Source organism: Aquila chrysaetos, chromosome 1 (genome assembly GCF_900496995.4).
Source record: "Aquila chrysaetos chrysaetos chromosome 1, bAquChr1.4, whole genome shotgun sequence".
Classification (NCBI taxonomy): Eukaryota; Metazoa; Chordata; class Aves; order Accipitriformes; family Accipitridae; genus Aquila; species Aquila chrysaetos.
The window spans coordinates 53,632,731-53,650,898 of NC_044004.1; the positions used below are offsets into that span (position 1 = coordinate 53,632,731).

Consider the following 18,168-nt stretch of genomic DNA (forward strand, 5'->3'; position numbering starts at 1 on the left):
AAGTGTAAGATGACTAAGACTTGCCTTTGCTTCTGATCTATGAGAGTTTAAAAACAAAACCGGTAGCAATAAATGTATAGGGATGAAATGGGAAAAAAAAAAAAAGTTATTGCCAATATCTCAAGAACACTTTGGGTAGTAATTTGCCCACTTAAAAAATTTGGGCAAGTTTGCTTACATGTGTTAGATGCTTAAAACAGAACTCATGTAGCTACAGTGGGGGGGGGGGTTGTGCCCACTTGAACCAGAACTGAACCTGGATTTATTTAGTGATTTATTTATTTTTACTTAATGACATCTACTTCTCTTATAAACTGAGTAAATGATTCTTATTCTTGCTTATTTTCTCAGTTTAGGCTTAATTGCACTTGATGCTAACAAAGTGTTTGGTGCATAAAATATTGGCACAAGTTTAGGCTTTAGCTTTTTTCCAGCATTCTTGTGGACTGTGTAAGCTGAGTGGAGTCTGTCTGTTAAAATGAAATTTGCAAATGAGTTCAATCTCTTACATTTAAATTCACAACAAACTTACATGCTTTCATATTTTGGGATCTTCATTGCTCCTCTTAGTGCCTTATAACTTTTAAGCTTATAATGTCTGTTGAGTATTTTCCCCCACAGTTTTGGCAAGCTTTAATCTCCTAACATTTCTAATTCTTACCAAGATACAATTAAAATACTACTTAAAAAAACCAAACCAAACAAAAAACCCCATGAAGGTCTGATAGGTTATTTTATGCGGGTGTGGCTGAGCACAAAATCTTCCAAAATAATAAGAAAATAATTCAAATTTGAGAGGTTATAAGCCATTGTCTGAGACACACACAAACTTCATAGAGAATTTATGTCAGCAGGTGAGACAGTTGTAAAGCTGGTGTTTCATGTTGCTTTCTGTTTGGAATAAAGTCTTCAGCAGGCAATTAAATGGGTTTTCTGAGTGGCAATAGTTCTGGGGGGCTTGCTTTTTTGGCCTAGTCTGTTGTTTGCATTTAAGCTGTGACTGATCACTACTGTACAAGAGAGAACAACTTGTCAGAAGGGAATGAATTATGGAAATAACGTGAGCTTCGGCAGAGGGGACTTTTAACACTTGTTTAATGTCTTTTGGAGGGAAAATGACCAAACCCAGGGTAGTTAAGTCTGTTGACGATATAGTATCCTTTCTAACTACTAAGCTTCTATGTGAAAAATGGAATGTAGAATACATTCTTAAAATGTATTACAGAGTTTAGGAAGCCAAAGTTTTAACGAGCACAGTGACTTCAGAGATAACTAATGCTTCTCGATTCCTAACAGATTATTTTTCCTTTACATACAAAGCCACTCCCCATGAGCAGACTATAAGTTTCAGTGACACATGGAGTCACTAAAATACACGTACTGGGCTTAGTATAATGTATAACAGTTATTGCAAGTACAAAAATGTGTAATATTTTCCATTCAAGGCCTCTCAAGTGCTGAAATTTATAAGTGCGCCTGCTGTCAATAGTGGTCTTGGAGTCCCTTGGCCAAAAGAGTTGCCAGTTATCTCCTTTCCAAGTTTTGGAAGGAAGGCAATGGCTTGACAAGTCAGTCATTTTCCACAAAGTCTTGTTAACTCATAAGAGACCACCCCATTAATGTGATGAGTAAGTAAATGCTGGGACTGATATTTGTGTGTTTCATCTCTTGGAGCTGCCTACAAAGGAGCAATGTTGAATAACTTAATTATGAAGAGAATATGGTTGTGGGAATTTTTTATCTCTTAACTTGGCTGAAGGGAGCTTTCCTGGAGCAGAATGCGCCTACTGCAATTTGAGTGAGTGGGAACAAGGACAGACTGAAGTTAACCTCGTGCCAGGGCTGCTAGACTAAGGTGGCACAGTGGTGTGAACATGGATATCTTGGGCTTACATGGAAATTGGGACAAAATCAAGTTTCAGCACAACTCAGGTAAATAGCACTGTCATTTAAAAAAAAAAATCAGAAAAAAAATCAATATTTAATCTCAGTTATCATATAGAAGGTATTTTGGCAGGAAATGGGACTGCGGAGAAGAGAATTAGATGTCTTATGTAAGTGAAAATTGCTTCCTGCAGTTCCTAGTCACTTTTGTGAAAAGCTGCTAGAGTTGGGTTTTTTTAAGGATCCAGATAAATTTCAGAACTAATATCTTAAACTAATGAATAAGATCGATGGGTCACTTTTTTTTTTTTTTTTTTTTTTTTTAAACAAACCCAAATGATCCTTACTTACATTAGCTGTTAAGTATTGTAGTGACACAGAATGGAGTTGTTACAAACAGTAAAGAACAAATACTGTTTACAGATTCTGTCACGCAGAATGCATAGAGGTGAGTGGAGGTAGCATGCCAGTGCTAAAATTAGTAATGTATCAGTTCAATGTTTGATCATTTCAAAGGGGGAAAAAAAAAGGTTGGAGAAATCAAAACTACATTTCATGGTATCATAAAGTGGTATAATCTTGTAGATTTATCTTGGTAGGGAGTATGGATTCCTAACTTATATGTCTTTGTTTATTTGTATACCAGAAATAACAAATTCATTTTGGACTAAAATACGGTTACAAAGTTTTGATTTTCTCTTGATGTGGAGAAAAAAGGGTTCTTTGTTTAATGAGAAGGACTTCATCTGCTATTAAAGATAATGGAGCCTGAGGCATTTAGCAGCCTTCCTGGAGAAACATAATACCTTGCAGGGCTGGACCTGAACTGTTTCTGCCATAAGCCAGTAATTAACAGACAGCACATCTTTGATCAAGAACTGAATAAGGGACACTGTAAAGCTATTCCTTTTGTTTTCCTTTTCTTTCTTTGCAAGAGAAACGGAGAAGGTTGTAGCTTGCTATGTGGCTTTGTCCGAGGATGTAATTTTTATGGCAAATTTTTTACTTTAAAGCTACACCTTTAATTTTGATTATGGATATTTTTCTTGGCTGAGGTGGGTTTTTTCCTTTTTTTCCCTTAATACATTAGCACCAGAGAATGTCTCCTTGTTAAGATGAGGTATCATGAATAGGTGCACACTGTGGGTGAGGCCAAAATAAAATATGAAAGTATGAAGTATAAGGGTGAGCTGGAGTAATTGCAAACAGTAGATATTTACTCTTCACTACCCTATTCATTGTATAATTCGCTCAAATGATTTTGTTGTTAAAAAATGCTAAGAATTCATCTGATCCTTCTCATGATGCACCATGTTCCTGCTGTTTGGTTTTGTGGTTTTTTTTTAAATTGTTAAGTTACCTCTTGACATTTTCAGCATTTTTCTTTTTTTGTCTGTCTGTCTGTCCATTTGAGTGGGGTTTTTTTTTGTTTTGTTTGTCTGTTGGTTGTTTGTTGGTTTTTTGTTTTTGGTTTTTTTTTTTTTTTTTTTTTTTTTAGTTTTGGTTTTGTTTTTAAATTGCTCTTCCTAAAGAGGATGTTAGACTTCACTGCTAGCCATTTAGGTAAAAATGTGGAAATGAAGATATAGTATATGCCATTAATGGTCTAATATAATTCCCTGCTTTAGGTCACTGTAGATTGCTAATGGTCAGGCAGGGAGGGAAAAGGGAAAACTAGTAGAAATGGGCAGAAACTGGCAGAAATGGGCAGAACCCAGAAGATGATTGGATTTCTGTGATGGTAGATGTGGAAATCTTTGGGATTAGGGAGCTCTTGTAGTAGTCACAATCATTTCAAACTCTCTCCACCTCTAGGGCTGGTCAAGCGTGTAGGAAAGGCTTGGGTAGGCAAGGACCAGCCTGGTGAGACCTCTCTAAAAATCAGTCTTTGTGCATGTGGCTGCTGGAGTGAAGACAATGTGATATCATGCATGGGGACTAGAAGGTGGCCAGCGCTACTTTATTAGTTTCCAAACCATGGTACCCAACCCAAGCTTTGTTTAACTACACAGAATATTTTTTCAAGACTGTGAAGAAATGCTTTCTCATTTTTGCATGAGACTGCGGAAATCTTAAGCCTTCTACAGGTCATAGACTCATAGAATGGTTTGAGTTGAAAGGGACCTTAACGATCATCTAGTTCCAACCCCCTTCCACTAGGCCAGGTTGCTCAAAGCCCCATCCAGCCTGGCCTGGAACACTTCCAGGGATGGGGCATCCACAACTTCTATGGGCAACCTGTTCCAGTGTCTCACTACCCTCACCGTAAAGATTTTTTTCCTAATATCTAATCTAAATCTACCCTCTTTCAGTTTAAAACTGTTACCTGTCAGCCTATCACTATATCACTACACTCCCTGTAAAAGAGTCCCTCCCCAGCTTTCCTGTAGGCCCCCTTTAAGAACTAGAAGGCCCCTATAAGGTCTCCCCAGAGGCTTCTCTTCTCTAGGCTGAACAACCCCAATTCTCTCAGCCTGTCCTCATAGGAGAGGTGCTCGAGCCCCCGCCCCGGTCATCTTTGTGGCCCTTCTCTGGACTCACTCCAACAGGTCCATGTCCTTCTTATGTTGGGGGCCCCAGAGCTGAATGCAGTACTTCAGGTGGGGTCTCACCAGAGCAGAGTAGAGGGGGAGAATCACCTCCCTTGACCTGCTAGCCACACTTCTTTTGATGCAGCCCAGAATGCGATTGGCTTTCTCGGCTGCAAGCGCATATTGCTGGGTCATATTCAGTTTTTCGTCCACTGGTACCCCCAAGTCCTTCTCCGCAGGGCTGCTCCCAATCCACTCATGGTTCATCCTGTATTTGTGCTTGGGATTGCCCCGACCCATCTGCAGGACCTTGCACTTGGCCTTGTTGAACTTCATGAGGTTCCCACAGGCCCACCTCTCAAGCCTGTCAAGATCCCTCTGGATGGCATCCCTTCCCTCCAGTGTGTCGACCGCACCACACAGTTTGGTGTCGTCAGCAAACTTGCTGAGGGTGCACTCGATCCCACTGTCCATGTCATCGACAAAGACGTTAAACAGCGCCGGTCCCAATACCAACCCCTGAGGAATGCCACTCATCACTGCTCTGCACTCGGACATCGAGCCGTTGACAGCAACTCTTTGAGTGCGACCATCCAGCCAATTCCTTAACCACCGAGTGGTCCATCCGTCAAATCCATGTCTCTCCAATTTAGAGACAAGGACGTAACACGTGATGGCGTCAAATGCTTTGCACAAGTCCAGGTAGATGACATGAGTTGCTCTTCCCTTATCCACCAAAGCTGTAACCCTGTCGTAGAAGGCCACCAAATTTGTCAGGTGCAGTTTGCCCTTAGTCAAGGGCATGTTGGCTGTCACCAATCACCTCCTTATTTTCCACGTGCCTTAGCACAGTTCCCAGGAGGATCGGCTCCATGATCTTGCCAGGCACAGGTGAGACTGGCCTGTAGTTCCCCTGGTCTTTTTTTCCCATTTTAAAAATGGGGGTTACATTTCCCCTTTTCCAGTCAGCAGGAACTTCCCTGGACTGCCACAGCTTCTCAAATATGATGGGTAGTGGCTTAGTCACTTCGTCTGCCATTTGCCTCAAGACCCACGGATGCATCTCATCAGGTCCCATGGACTTGTGCACCTTCAGGTTCCTTAGGTGGTCTTGAGGTCAGTGACGTATTTTTCTCCTTGTTTGTGGATGTTTCTTCTTGGAGATAGCAGTTGCCCCAAGAAAAATAATACTGGTCCCCAGTCCACTTAACATAAATGCGTTACTAAGAAAAGATGTCTGGACAGTTGAGTTTTTCATCTTTGTCCAAAGAGATCACCCAAGAAGTGCAATTTACAGTGTGGAGACCGGTGTTTCACATCATGTATTTCCTACCTCCAAGTCAAATGCATGCCTAAAAACTGTTGTAGGAAGCAGCTGAGACCCATGACTTCTTTTCCGCTGAAAAAATGCCTTCAAGTAGTAGACTGTGGAGTTGCACTCCTCGCCATGGCTTAACAGGACAGCATCTTTTAGTAAAACAGCATCCATATAACAATAATTTGCCAGATTGAATTAGTGTACAACTGTTCATAATGAATATTTTCTGCAGTCAGTGAGCCAATGCTTTTAGAGTTCTTGTATTTCAGGTAAATAATTTAAATGTTCCCCCCAACTCTGCTCCATAATAACAGATTTTCTTGCTGATTCCTTTGAAAGAGTGTGTAGGTTCTCCTGTATGGCTGGTGGTGATTTGCCATTCACAATCTCAGGTAAAACTTTTCTACCCGTTTCTGGTTTGACCTGTGCCACCTATCCAATACCTTTTTGAAAGTTCAGGGGCTCGTTAGCTAGTATGTAAATTGTGGTGCCGTTGACCTTGCACTTTTATTTTAAGCTCTGTCTGTAGTTATTAAGTGAAAGATTTAAGGAAACAATGTGAAGTTGGCCACAGTTTATCTTCACTTCTTAAAATAACACAGATACCTCAGAGAGTGGCATGATCTTTAGTGACATTTTAATTCTGTTGGCACACTTTGAAATAGCCAGCTGGGGCATCACAGGCAGACTTCAGTTTTGAAGCCTTGCAGATACCATCTAAATGCCAAACTTTTGAGTGGCAAAATAATGCATTTATATATAGATTAAACATGCAGTAATCAAAAGTGCCTCACAATGCATGCCAGTAACTGAACAGCTGCATTAGAACAATGCAGCTGTTAAAACTCCTCCATGCCCCAGAATACATGTATTCATCTGGTCCAAATATTACTCATGGGTATATCTGTATACTTTTTTTGAGGATACAGAGAATTATTTGGGATGCATTAATCTGAGGAAATCAGTCCTTGATTATATTCTGTCAAGGGAGTGGAAGGTATAAGCAGACTCATAGACATGTATCTTGCCCTGAGGATCTTTGCTTTGGTGTCTGAAAACAAACATCGCTGTAACAAAGTTGTGTAGTGTTTGTGTGTATGGTGCCTAATGTGTTGCAGTGCTACCTCCTCGCAAGCTTTAGCTGTATCTGCGAAAAACACAGTGATGCTATAGAAATACCTAATGCTCTATTTCAGCTTGATTACTGTTCTTTGTATACTGTGTTTGGCTGCTCATTACTCCAAAGGGGAAAAAATGCCTGGCCAAATATTGAGCCAGTTTACAAGGGAGTAGGTGAGAGTATTAAAGGGCAGGACACTTGGATGTGTCAACATAAGCTGTCTGTCTCCATATCTTAGGACAACTCTCTGGCCATTTCCATGGAGTCAGTAATCTAGGCTCTGCAAGGCATTTGTTAAAAGAGGTAATAAGTTTAGATATGGAAGAATTATTATTTTTTTCTTAGAAGAATTGCTCCTGTCTTGGCAGGTAATAAATTATGTCTCAAATTTTGCTCACTCTGTTTCTATGCCAGCTACAGTCATTGAGTTAGAGCAAGCCTAGCCTGTATGGGCAGTCTGAAAGAGTTGTCAGATTTGATTGACTGAAAAAATGAGACTGTTTAAATTGTATGTACCAGCAACTTAATCCAGCAACTGGACAGGATTTTATGTGGTATGAGGGTATGAAATACTCAAAGATCTCCTCCCCAAGTGATTGAACCCAAGGTTGAGAGGCGTCAGCTTTGAATTAACAAAATCTTTTTAGTGTCTTGGGATGGTATGTTTTTGTTAAGAAATACATAATGTTATTGGATGTGTAAAGGACACCAAATTTGTCATATGACTGAGACAACGGAGGTGGATTAATTAATCACTTTCTTAGTGTGTTTGTTTTCCTACAAATTGCTTCATTTCACATTTCTTTGTATAGCCAGAGGTATTTGTTTTGTACTTGTTACTTTAATTTAAAAGCATTAAAAGTAGGATGATTAATTAAAGATAAATATGAGAAAATCAAAGGTGACTTAATCATTATGCCATAACAAACCAGTAGCAAAATGGAGACAAGAATCTTGGGGGTGCTTTAGCCTCTTCTAGCATGCCAGTGTGTAGCTACTAAAATTATTGGTAGTAACAGCTGATGTTATTCTGTGCCTGTTGCTGAGACGTGTTTCATGCCAGTGAGTGTTTGAGGACTGGAACATAAAGTTGAAGAAATTATTTCACTGTGATGGAAACCAGTCTTGTCATCACGGTTGTCATCATGCTGTCTGTGTCTTGCTTTCCCCTCCGGGTTTTTATTAGAGGAAGCCTTCAGCAGCCTCCAATTCAACTGCAGAAAGTTGTCATGTAAAGGACACCAAGAGCAAAGCTGTCAAGGTCTCAAACTAGGAAATGCAGGGGAATCCTGCGCTTCTGCGTGAGGAGTTTCACTTTGGAAGTCTGATGTGTGTCGTGTCCACTGTAATTTCCTAAGGAATACAGCTGCACAGACCTGATTTTGACTGCGTCACCAATTTACAAACAGCCTGATTAAAAACTTCTTGAGGCTGTTATGACCGTGTTTGTAGTGCTTTGGGACACTGATCAATGTTTTGTTGTTTTTTTGATTTTGTTTTTGTTTTTCCTTCCCTGTACTAGTTATGTAAAGAAAAGTGTTAGTAGAAAGATATCAGAAAGTCAAGAAAATGATGACTCTGCAAATGTTAGGCAAAACTTTCTTGCTGCTGCTGTTGAGTCTCCAATGCTAGTGTTAAGTCAAATGTCCACTGAATTCAATAGTTTAATGAGACTGCCAGGAAGACAGCGAGCTTGAAGAATAGCCGTCTGTCCCAGGTCCAAAAGTTTTCTGATCAAAAAGTTTCTAAAGCCCTGTTGGTTTACTTCCCAGAATCTGAAGTAGCCTTGGGATTTGGCAGTCGCTCAGCAGTCATGCGTGAGCAGTGGTGCTTCCTGCGCTCCTGGCCAAGTCTAGATAAGTAGAAAAGCTTGCATTTTGGAAAGTTGAAACATTTCTTAGAATATGACTCTTCTTACCTGTGGATTTGAATAGTGTGTGTATATATTTGAGAGTGAAACTTTTGTCCCCTTTTTCAGAAAATGTGGGGCTTTGTATTTGATATATTATCTGGATTGTGTGACATGCTTAATGGCATTTATTTAAAGTCTTCTTTTGAAAATTGACTTAATCTTGCTCCTGTTATTCCAATGTTAAGAATGGGAAAAATGGGTAATTTTCACTGTTCTCTCTACTATGGGTTCCCTGTAGCTCAAAATCTGGTAATATACAGGCAGCTTACCTGACCTAATGATGCCCAAGTCCATCCTACATCAGTCCACTGTGTAATCGGTGTCATTTTTTCCTTCATAAACACTCATCTCATTGTTTGGGTGCCACAAGTGATGTTACTTGTCTCTATTTACACTTTTGTTTTTCAAATACAGAATATGCCCCACACCTGTTGCTTTCCTTTGGAAAACACATTTCTCTGACATGCAGGGTTTATGATGCTAACTTGCAGGCATTCTTTAATTATAAAAGGATATGTGATGATCTGTCAAGGGACAGTTGTCTCTAAATGGATTAAAAGAAGCTTACACAGTTTAAATATGGGCTGTGCCCTTCATATGCTGAAAATAGTTCGTTAGCTTGAACTGGCTAAATAGTGTATTTAGTACCTATGCAGGTAACTGTTTATTTTCTGGATTTCAGGCAGTTAATTTTGCATCTCTGTGAATGTGGGATGTAAAGAACAGAAAAAAACCTAAGGTAAATATGTGTTCACATATTGAACTGACCAGTGTTGTTAGATAAACTGTTCCTAAGCATCAGCCCACAGGAGAAAATGAGACACTGTTTAAATAAAACCTGTCCTCTGCCATGCAAGATCATCTCTCAGCTGTTGAGAATCAAAATTGTAGTGTCCTGACTCATCAATAGGGCTCTTGCTACCTTCCTCTAGTAAAGAATGGAATGAGACTAAATTAATGATTGGCTGTTTGGAAAATAAATGTCTTCCTGAAAGATAGTGGTAGTATCATGAAAATGTAACAGTATAAGAAAGATGGGATTTTTGGTAATGCAGGGAAAAGCAGGCTGGGAAAAGCAGGCAGGTTTTCTGGTACACAGCATTTTTCTAGAGGTCTGAAACAAAGCTAAATACAAGTTGAGAGCCGCCACTGCAAGTTTAACTAGATATGTGTGTGTTACACCACCTAATAGAAAGGTTAGTGGTAGCTGCAAAGTCGAACATCTATTAATAACTGAATTGCACAGCTGCATAGTTTTGGGGGCTTTTTCTTTTTGCCCAGTTTTTGAAAAATTACTGCCTTTGAAAAATTCTAGGGTATTGTCAGCAGAAAGTCATGTCTGTGGCACAGAACCACAAAACCCCATGAGGTAATAAAAACACATATTTTGCCTGTCAAACATTGCTCACTTCCTTTCGTCTTGCCTTATAGCAAAGTAATGTTTGCAGCATTGTGAAAAATCTCAACAGGTTTTGTGACCATCAGATGTTTTACATCTGTTTTGCATCAGTGATTAGTTGCCCACAAAAGCAGTTAATTGCTTCATATGCTGTGAGCGTGCTGTGAATGTTATCCCCTAAATATTTTGAGCTGTGAAGGATAAAAGCTACTTTTTCTAAAGCTAGAATGATCCAGTTAGCTGGATCAGTCGGAGTCAGATGGGATTATTAATTTTTCTCCTCTTTCACGGTTGTTGCGAACAACAGAAGAATTCCAGCCCTCTTTCTGCACCTTTAATCAGTGTTAGAGTTTCTGGTATAATTGGTTCCTTGGCCAGTTTATTGACTACAGGAATTAACTATTTGAGATCACTGCTGCTTTTTTGTTCTTCCTTGCTTAGCTTTTGCAGTAAACAAAATAATTTCCACCTACAGCTTGTACTCTGACAGTTGCTCTTTGACTTCCCTTTCCCTTAAAGGTGTGGTGAGACCTGTTGGCCAGGCTAACTTAAGGTCTTCTAGGTGTAATAGTTGGAGGTTTCCTTATAAGGCTTCTTTCAAATTGAAGTTGTTAGATACCTAAAACTATAGTAGACAGCCACGTCGAGACATAAATGGCTTTTCCGAGAATGTTAGACCTGCAATGCATGCCGCTAAGCCAGTGACCTTAAATACATAAACATGTAAACAATACATAGAAACGATAAAGGGCAACTAAAGACAGGACCTGTAGTGGAAAAGTTAACTTCTGGCAAGCGTGTGTTCATTAAATTGATCCTGTAATAATTGTGTAAGGTGGTTTATAGTGCTTCAGCTCTGCTGTCCACAGCCACCACCACCTGTGGTGGTGTCCCCTTTGGGGACAGCCTGGGGGAGTCCCTCAAAACACACCTGCTGCAAGGAAGGCTGCGTCGTCCCCGCGGTGGAAGGGCCCGTGGTCATCCTCATGGCAGTTTGTCAGCCAGGCCCTGGGCTCGTGCACCTCGAGGGTAGATGGTCATCCCTCGCTGCTCGGGTGGCATAGGAGGGAGGAAAGAGGTGTCCGAGGGGCTGGATGGGAAAGAAAACGTGCTCGTTTGGTGGTGGGTCACGCTCAGGAGTCAGACAAATGCTTAATGGTAGTCCTGACCTTAAATGGAAAGAATTAAAACCATAGCATATCCTATTAAAACCAACAGAGTTCATCCTTTTTAATATCTTTAGCATTATGTTTCTTTATCGGTGACTTCTGCCGCGTCCCTGGCTTTTCTGGACCAGGCCCAGGCCCAGCAATTTTCCTGACAGCCATGCAGTTGCGGCAGGCTCTCTGCACGTCCACGCAGTTGAGATGATGTACGGCTCCAAACACCGCAGATGGAAATTCAGAAGTTGTAGTATTAGGTTGCTCACATTGTTCCTGTATCATCGCAAGTCGTTAAGAAGCAGGAGGTGTAAGGAAGCAGCTGGGATTTGGCCAAAGACGCCTGGGCAGTGCTTCTGGGGTCTGGGTGGGTGACACTGTTTCCCATGCTGGTGACCTAGAGAAGGACTCGTCTCTTCTTTGTTATTGCTGCCCGACACCTCGGAAACAGTTTTCGTCTCATTTGGTTAACTATGCTTCCGCTACATCTCTCAGGTTTTCTTGAAGCCATGGATGGGTGAGCTGCTTTATAGAGGAGAGATGTACTTAGCTCCCGTAAGAAGTAAAATATAATAATCTAATGGCTTTCTAAATTGCCGGATTCTTCATTTGAGAGAAAAAATATTGATATAAATGCTCATTCCCAAGCATGCCCTTAAGAGGAAAAAAAATCAAAATCCCAAATAAGGATATGTTGGCGATTGTGGAGCTGTTTGTCACGAATTTCCAGTTAAAATAGATACGACTGCACTTTCAAGCTTATTTGGAGTGTGTTTCAGACAAAAGAGGTAATTTAAACATTAGTCACTATATTGTGGAAAGCACTGGAAAAAATAATTTAGTGTTTAGGTTTGAATCTCCTAAATTACAACCTAGATTTGATGACAGACTGAAGTCAACATGAAGTTGAGCTTTTTTTTTTTTTTTTTTTGAGGACTTTGGAAGACTGCCTAGGTCTGCAAGTCATTTAGACCTATGCTTTTCATTAAGCTGGCTGTTTTTAAAAGGTAGCTTGCTGTGTTAGAATTAGTATCTAATAAGCACTTCTAAAGAAAATCAAATGTATAAATTCCGCTTTATTAAAAGCCTGGGTATAGTTGTTTTGTCTTATTTGCACTGAACTGTTATGGGGATGCTGTTACTTGGCAAGACAGCTTTAGGAATGCTTAAAGAAAAAAATCAGTTTATAACAAGGCATAACTGATAGAAATTACCACCATCACTGAAGGTAATGTATATAAGGTCTTATATACAAGCCGTTAGTTTTCCTATAGCTTGTGAGTAGCAAAGCAGCAGCAGCAAGATGGGATTCCTGCCTACCAAACTCATTTAGACATGCTGAGCTACCACTTGTTTATAGGCTGCTTTATAACTTTTCCAGGACAAATGGCAGTGATCTGCCGTACAGAATTGTAAGGCACTGGCCATACTTGGGACTGGGGATGCTTTACCTGTTTGGGCTTTGATGAGGGAAGTCATGGGCAGGTACGGACAGATGTGCCCCCCTATTCCAGTGCTGGCCATATGCATGGGCTCTCAAGGTTTCTAAACCTTCTGCCTTCCTGGGAGTGAGAAGCATGTTTTTAAAAGTCTCTGGCAGTTAGAAGGTAAGTGAGATAAATTCAACGGTATTTTTTCCTTAGCTTTTTGTTTGGGTTTTGGTTTTGCTTTAATAGAATAAAATATTATCTGCCTGCACTTAAACTCTCTTTACAAATGCATTCGGTAGGGTTGCCACAGACCACAGGAATGAGACTATGAGCAGTGGTTGCCTTTGGGAGGTCTTGAAAACAACTAATCCTTTGTGGGTAGGAATACCAAAGCAGAGGGCAGCTTGTTTCTCTCCTAGAATGTCAGTACTGTTTATTTTAACACATAATGATGAAATCCCAAACCTTATTTAAATTTAAGAGGGGGGACCTGCGTTTGATTTGGCCAACTATCAAATAGCCAGTAAAGCAAGAACATAATTTTTCTTGCTTTTACCTGTCTTAGTGCTTCATCGTAATCTGGTGTGCTGGTAGAGTGCATGGTGTGAGGATGTAAAGGTATTACATAGTGTGTACCAAATGTAAAATGCTGACATGCACATTATATTAATTCTCCCCCTTTAAACTTACTGAAAATGTAGAATCGGTTGAGAGTGACTCACTAGCTAATATTCCTAGGCTAAATATAATGAAGTAAGGTGTTAAGTATTATCTTGAGGTACTGTTCTGTCAAGAAATGAATACTGATATTCTCAGCATACTCCATTAAATATACCTCATCAAAGGGCAGGAAGCCCAAAAGTTATAAGCTGTTTAAAGTGGTTCATCTGACTGAAGAGATCGTTTTGTGAGATTTCACATATAAAGGGAGCATCCACAGGAGCTTTTTTCAATATTTTCTTAATGCTGAAACAACTGTGTCTCACACTGTTTGCATTTTAATGTTTGAATTATCATGCATTTACAGCCTGTATTTTGAAGGGCAAGAAGAGAAAGAATGCATTTTTATTGTAAGAATTAGTTGTCAGAATGAGGTGTTCGTACCAAGGCTCCTGGAGATGTATGGTATCTGCAATGCCATTATGCATCCCCTCTTCTCTCTGCTATGTCACTGCTTTGAAGTTGCCATTTGCTCCCTTAAGCAGGCAGTCAGTGCTGAAGTCTGCATTGTTTGATTGTAATTAACATCCATATTTGTCATAATTTGGTATGTTCAACTAAATGGAAACTGACATAATAAACTAGAATGAAGAGAATGACTTAAGAAATAAAATGTTGTTGACAGCCATCTGTTGGTATGTTAGCAAGCATGATGACCAGAGTATAGATTTGAAAACATTACCGTGTTTCTTAAGGTGGAAAAAGTCATCTCCTTTTTGCAATGACTGCAACAGATTCCAGTTCTTATTGAGCAGTACTTAGTGATAATTTTGCTACCTGTGCTTTGCCATGCATTGGGATATGCAGAGGTTTGCAGTCTCAAGGCCACAGGTGCTTGTCCTGGCAAGATTGCTGAAGCACTGATTTACCCGCTGGTGTTGCCTGGGCCAGTGTGTGTGTTTCTGCAAAACTGTGGGAAACGTAGTCATATATTATATTAGTGTATGTAAGGCAACCATTTCTGATGGTGTGTAAGTTGCGACAAGAAGCAAGCTTATGAATGTTTTTGCTTTTTCTGTTGTGAGCCAGAGCAAGGTTGGTAAGAAATGAATTATGTCTGTAATAGAGAAGGGGCTTGGGTCTAAGGCAAAAAGAAATATATTTGGATTGTTCTTTTTTCTGTGTTTTAAATTACATCTGCATTTGTTTTTGTTCAGATAACCCCTAGTGAAAGTCATGGCTTATTATATATGTTAAACGTTTTCTGCTTGTCATCTTTTTTCACGAGTTGGCTAATTTACAAAAAGCAAATGCATTTAGCTTCCTGCCCTGTCAGCTGACTGCTGTCTAGAAATAAAATGAAGCAAACCAACAGAACTACAGACTACAATGGCAAAACTGCTGAAAGATCAGGTTTTCGGAAGGAAGATCTGACCAGTGGCTTTTCAGGGATGTAGTATCTGCTGCCAAAACCTGTATCCTGGTTGATCAGCTAGGAAAAAGGAGGTAGTTTTGAAAATGAGAGGGGGTGAAAAAAATCCTTCCTTTCTTCCTTTCTCCTATTAGAAAGCTTCAGTTCAGAACAACAAATACAATTTTGTGGAAAATCTTCCAGCCTTGACTTTGTTTGGTGGACTTGGCAGTCCTAGGTTTACAGTTGGACTCGATGGTCTTAATGATCTGCTCCAACCTAAATGATTCTATGATTCTATGAAGGTCTTGCAGCTTCTTGTTGTTGTATCTCACACCAGAGTTTATGAACAATCCTGTAAGTTACGGAGATATGAAAAACCCAAATGCAGTACCTATGTTAATACTGGTATTGTGTGCTCCCCTTGTTTATACAGGGGTTCATAAGGACCGTTACCTTCTTGTGAATTTTCCATTGAGTTTGGCATCTGCTTTTTAAGTTATGAATATAATATAGTCCCTTTACTAAGGGGCAGAAGGACTGGGAATGGTGGGACTTAAATGGAGTTCAGAGGAGATGTGACTCTGAAGTGTCATTTGGATTTTAGGTTCAATGAAGCTTTAGGGATTTATTGGCTGAGGGTTTGGGCCTCTGTGGTGTGGTTATGCACACAGGACAGCTGAGACTTGTCCAAAAAAATCCTGCTTTGCATTGAATTTACTTCCATAGTGCTAGTTATTGAGGTTACAGCGTTTTCGTTGATGATCGGTCTTTGGAGGTGATGTATCAAATTGTACTCATTGCAGAAGCATGAAATACTGTAGCTTTAGCTTTAATAATGGGTTTTTCCAGTTATTGAGGGGATTGTTGAATTGCTTGTGTCTTTTTTTTTTTTTTTTTTTTTTTTAATGGGTGAAATACTTGGAAAGGGAATGAATAAAAGGAGAATTTAAAGAATGAATAGTTTTTGCTGGGCATATTGCTTGCAGCGAAGAGCAGACTAATTCATTTTCCTAATAAGGCTGCGCTGGAAGTTGGAATGTTTTGAATTGCATTAAATGTCATGAAAGTATTCATCAGAGAGGAACGGCTTGTGGTATGTTTAGAGAGCAAATTTGATCATGTTTGGTCAAAATGAACTGTTTACACAGGCTAAATATAGCTTTTTTTTCCTGAAAGAATAAACGACTTAGATGTAGAAGCCTGTGCAAAAACTTTGTGCACTTTCATTTTCAGTATTAGGCTCTCAGTAAGTGATGGCTGCTGCTTCTATTTTTGTTGTTTATAATAATTTGTATGAAGCTGAAAACTGTAGCTGTTTGCCAAGGTCTTTTGTGTGAGTTGTTTATAATAAGCATTTATACCGAGCTTTTATGTCTTTGCTTTGTTTGTACGTTATTGAAAATATTGCATAAACTAATATACTGAACTGCTAGTTCTAAATAATTCAGAAAATAACCTGCTTCAAGCCATCCTGCTTTTCTAATAAGTAGTAACACGGCAAGTGTGTCATCTCATTTTGAAAGCCTTTATCATCAGTTATTCATACATTCAACATGATAAAACCAGCATGAAATCCTAATGTGTTTAATTGCTAGGTGGGAAGCAAAGTGCTAACAGCTAAGAAAATGTACAAGATTCTGCAGTTTAATTATTTTTTTTTTGCTATGCAGTTTGGTAGTATCTAGCAAAATCTTAAGGGAAATAGCCCTGCAGGAAATATTTTCTTAAATGTACGTTGGACACGTTTCGCTTTTCAACTTAAAGTGGGCATTTCCTTTTGTACTGTCTTGTCTAACCACTGTGCATTTTTCACATTCAGATCCTGGTGGCTCAATTTGCTGGGTGACCATTTTCTTTATACAATATGGGGTAAATCACAGATTCTAGTCTGATTATGGTCTGAAGTCAACAAGGCCAAGTTAAACTGTTTGAAGTATGTCTGGGACATGCAAATTTATGTCCTTGTTTCAAGTGTGTTTGGGGAAAATAAAGTAATGCTATGCTGTCTGACTCCAATGTTAAAAGAACATTGCGAACATTTCAGTTATCAAGCCTTTTTTCACCCTCTTTTTCTTTTTCTTCTTTTTGTATGATATTTTTGAAGATGAATTTTGAAGAGTATGTCTTCAGATCATCTGGAAATAGTGGTTTGAAATAACTTTTGCTCAGTGCTGTGTTGATGAACGTAGAGCAATCTCATCCATTGCAAACTCAAATTTGATTATATTCTAAAACCAAAAAAAATTAAGTATGTGCCTTTTATGAGACTGAAACGTCAAGGTCCAGCATTAGCAAAGAGAAGGGTTTTTTTCTCAAGCATGAAATATGGTAGTTGACTTGAATAATGAATGTCTTTCTACTTCTTACTGTTAGGTCAGCTTAATAAATACACAAAACATTCCAAGCTACTTTATTAAAAAATGTATACCTAGGATATGGAGTGAGATGCATGTTTCCTTCTAACTCCAGTCTTAAAAAAGAAAGAAGAGTTTCTATATGTATTGGCATTTTTTTTTCCCCCTTCTTGTTGCTTTTGTTGCTGCAAATTGACAACTCTGCAATTAGGAGTGATTAATGATGCACCCCAGTGCTTTGGAGGGCCGGAGGTCAGTCTTCTCATAGGCTGCACGCTCTGTGGGAAAGGGGAGAACGAACCTGTTCCTCAGAGCGTACAAAACCCTCTCTCTGTTGAGAATTACTGTTGATGTGGACATAATGTGTGTCAGCAGTGATGCACAAATGGTGAAGGGGAAGTGCAGAAGATGATCTTCTCATGTGATGGTGTTTGGGTTTTTTGTTTGGGGTTTTTTGTCGTGGTTTTTTTTTTCCTTTTTTTTTTTTTCCTGCCAACATAGCGTGTGGATTGTATGTATCTTCCTTTTTGTAAGTTAGCTACTGAACCTGCAGCAGGATTGCTGTTGCTTGAACCTGATGAGCCCTGAGGGCCAAATGGCTTTGAGGGTAGGAGAAACATTTTGAACATAATTAGTAAAAAGAAAAAAAAGGAGGATAAAAAGGAGAATATAAAAGGAGTTGTTAAATGGACCATGTGTGCCTAATTCAAATCTAGTTCTCCACATTTTCCTGGTAGAAATAGAAAAGCTGGTTTATACAATAGAAGTGTTTTAAATTGTAGCCTCTGTTAGCTGATCTCCAGTTTAAACGAACCTTTTTGCCTCCCTGGCAAATTATCTTTGGAAATGAGAATCCAGCTTCAGTTCTTCAAAACCCTATTTAGAAGATTCATCGGAAATCGGGGTTGTGTGATTTCAGGCAGGATATGATTGCTGGTTCTTGGATCATTAAGGGTGTCAGCTTTTCTGAGCAGCTACCAAATATG

General features: G+C 39.4%; 1 protein-coding gene across 21 annotated transcripts in view; it reads left to right on the forward strand.

The window, feature by feature from the left end:
- PDLIM5 (PDZ and LIM domain 5) overlaps positions 1-18,168 on the forward strand; it is a 133,739-nt gene that overhangs the window by 55,220 nt on the left and 60,351 nt on the right. For 3 of the 21 annotated variants that reach the window (XM_041122427.1, XM_041122927.1, XM_041123063.1), the window contains exon 1: positions 8,408-8,439. The exons of the other annotated variants lie outside the window; for them this stretch is intronic. In XM_041122427.1, the coding sequence (XP_040978361.1) occupies positions 8,423-8,439 (17 nt within the window). In that variant the 5' untranslated portion in view covers positions 8,408-8,422. Of the gene's footprint in view, positions 1-8,407; positions 8,440-18,168 lie in introns of those variants that run through there. 21 annotated transcript variants of the gene reach the window in all.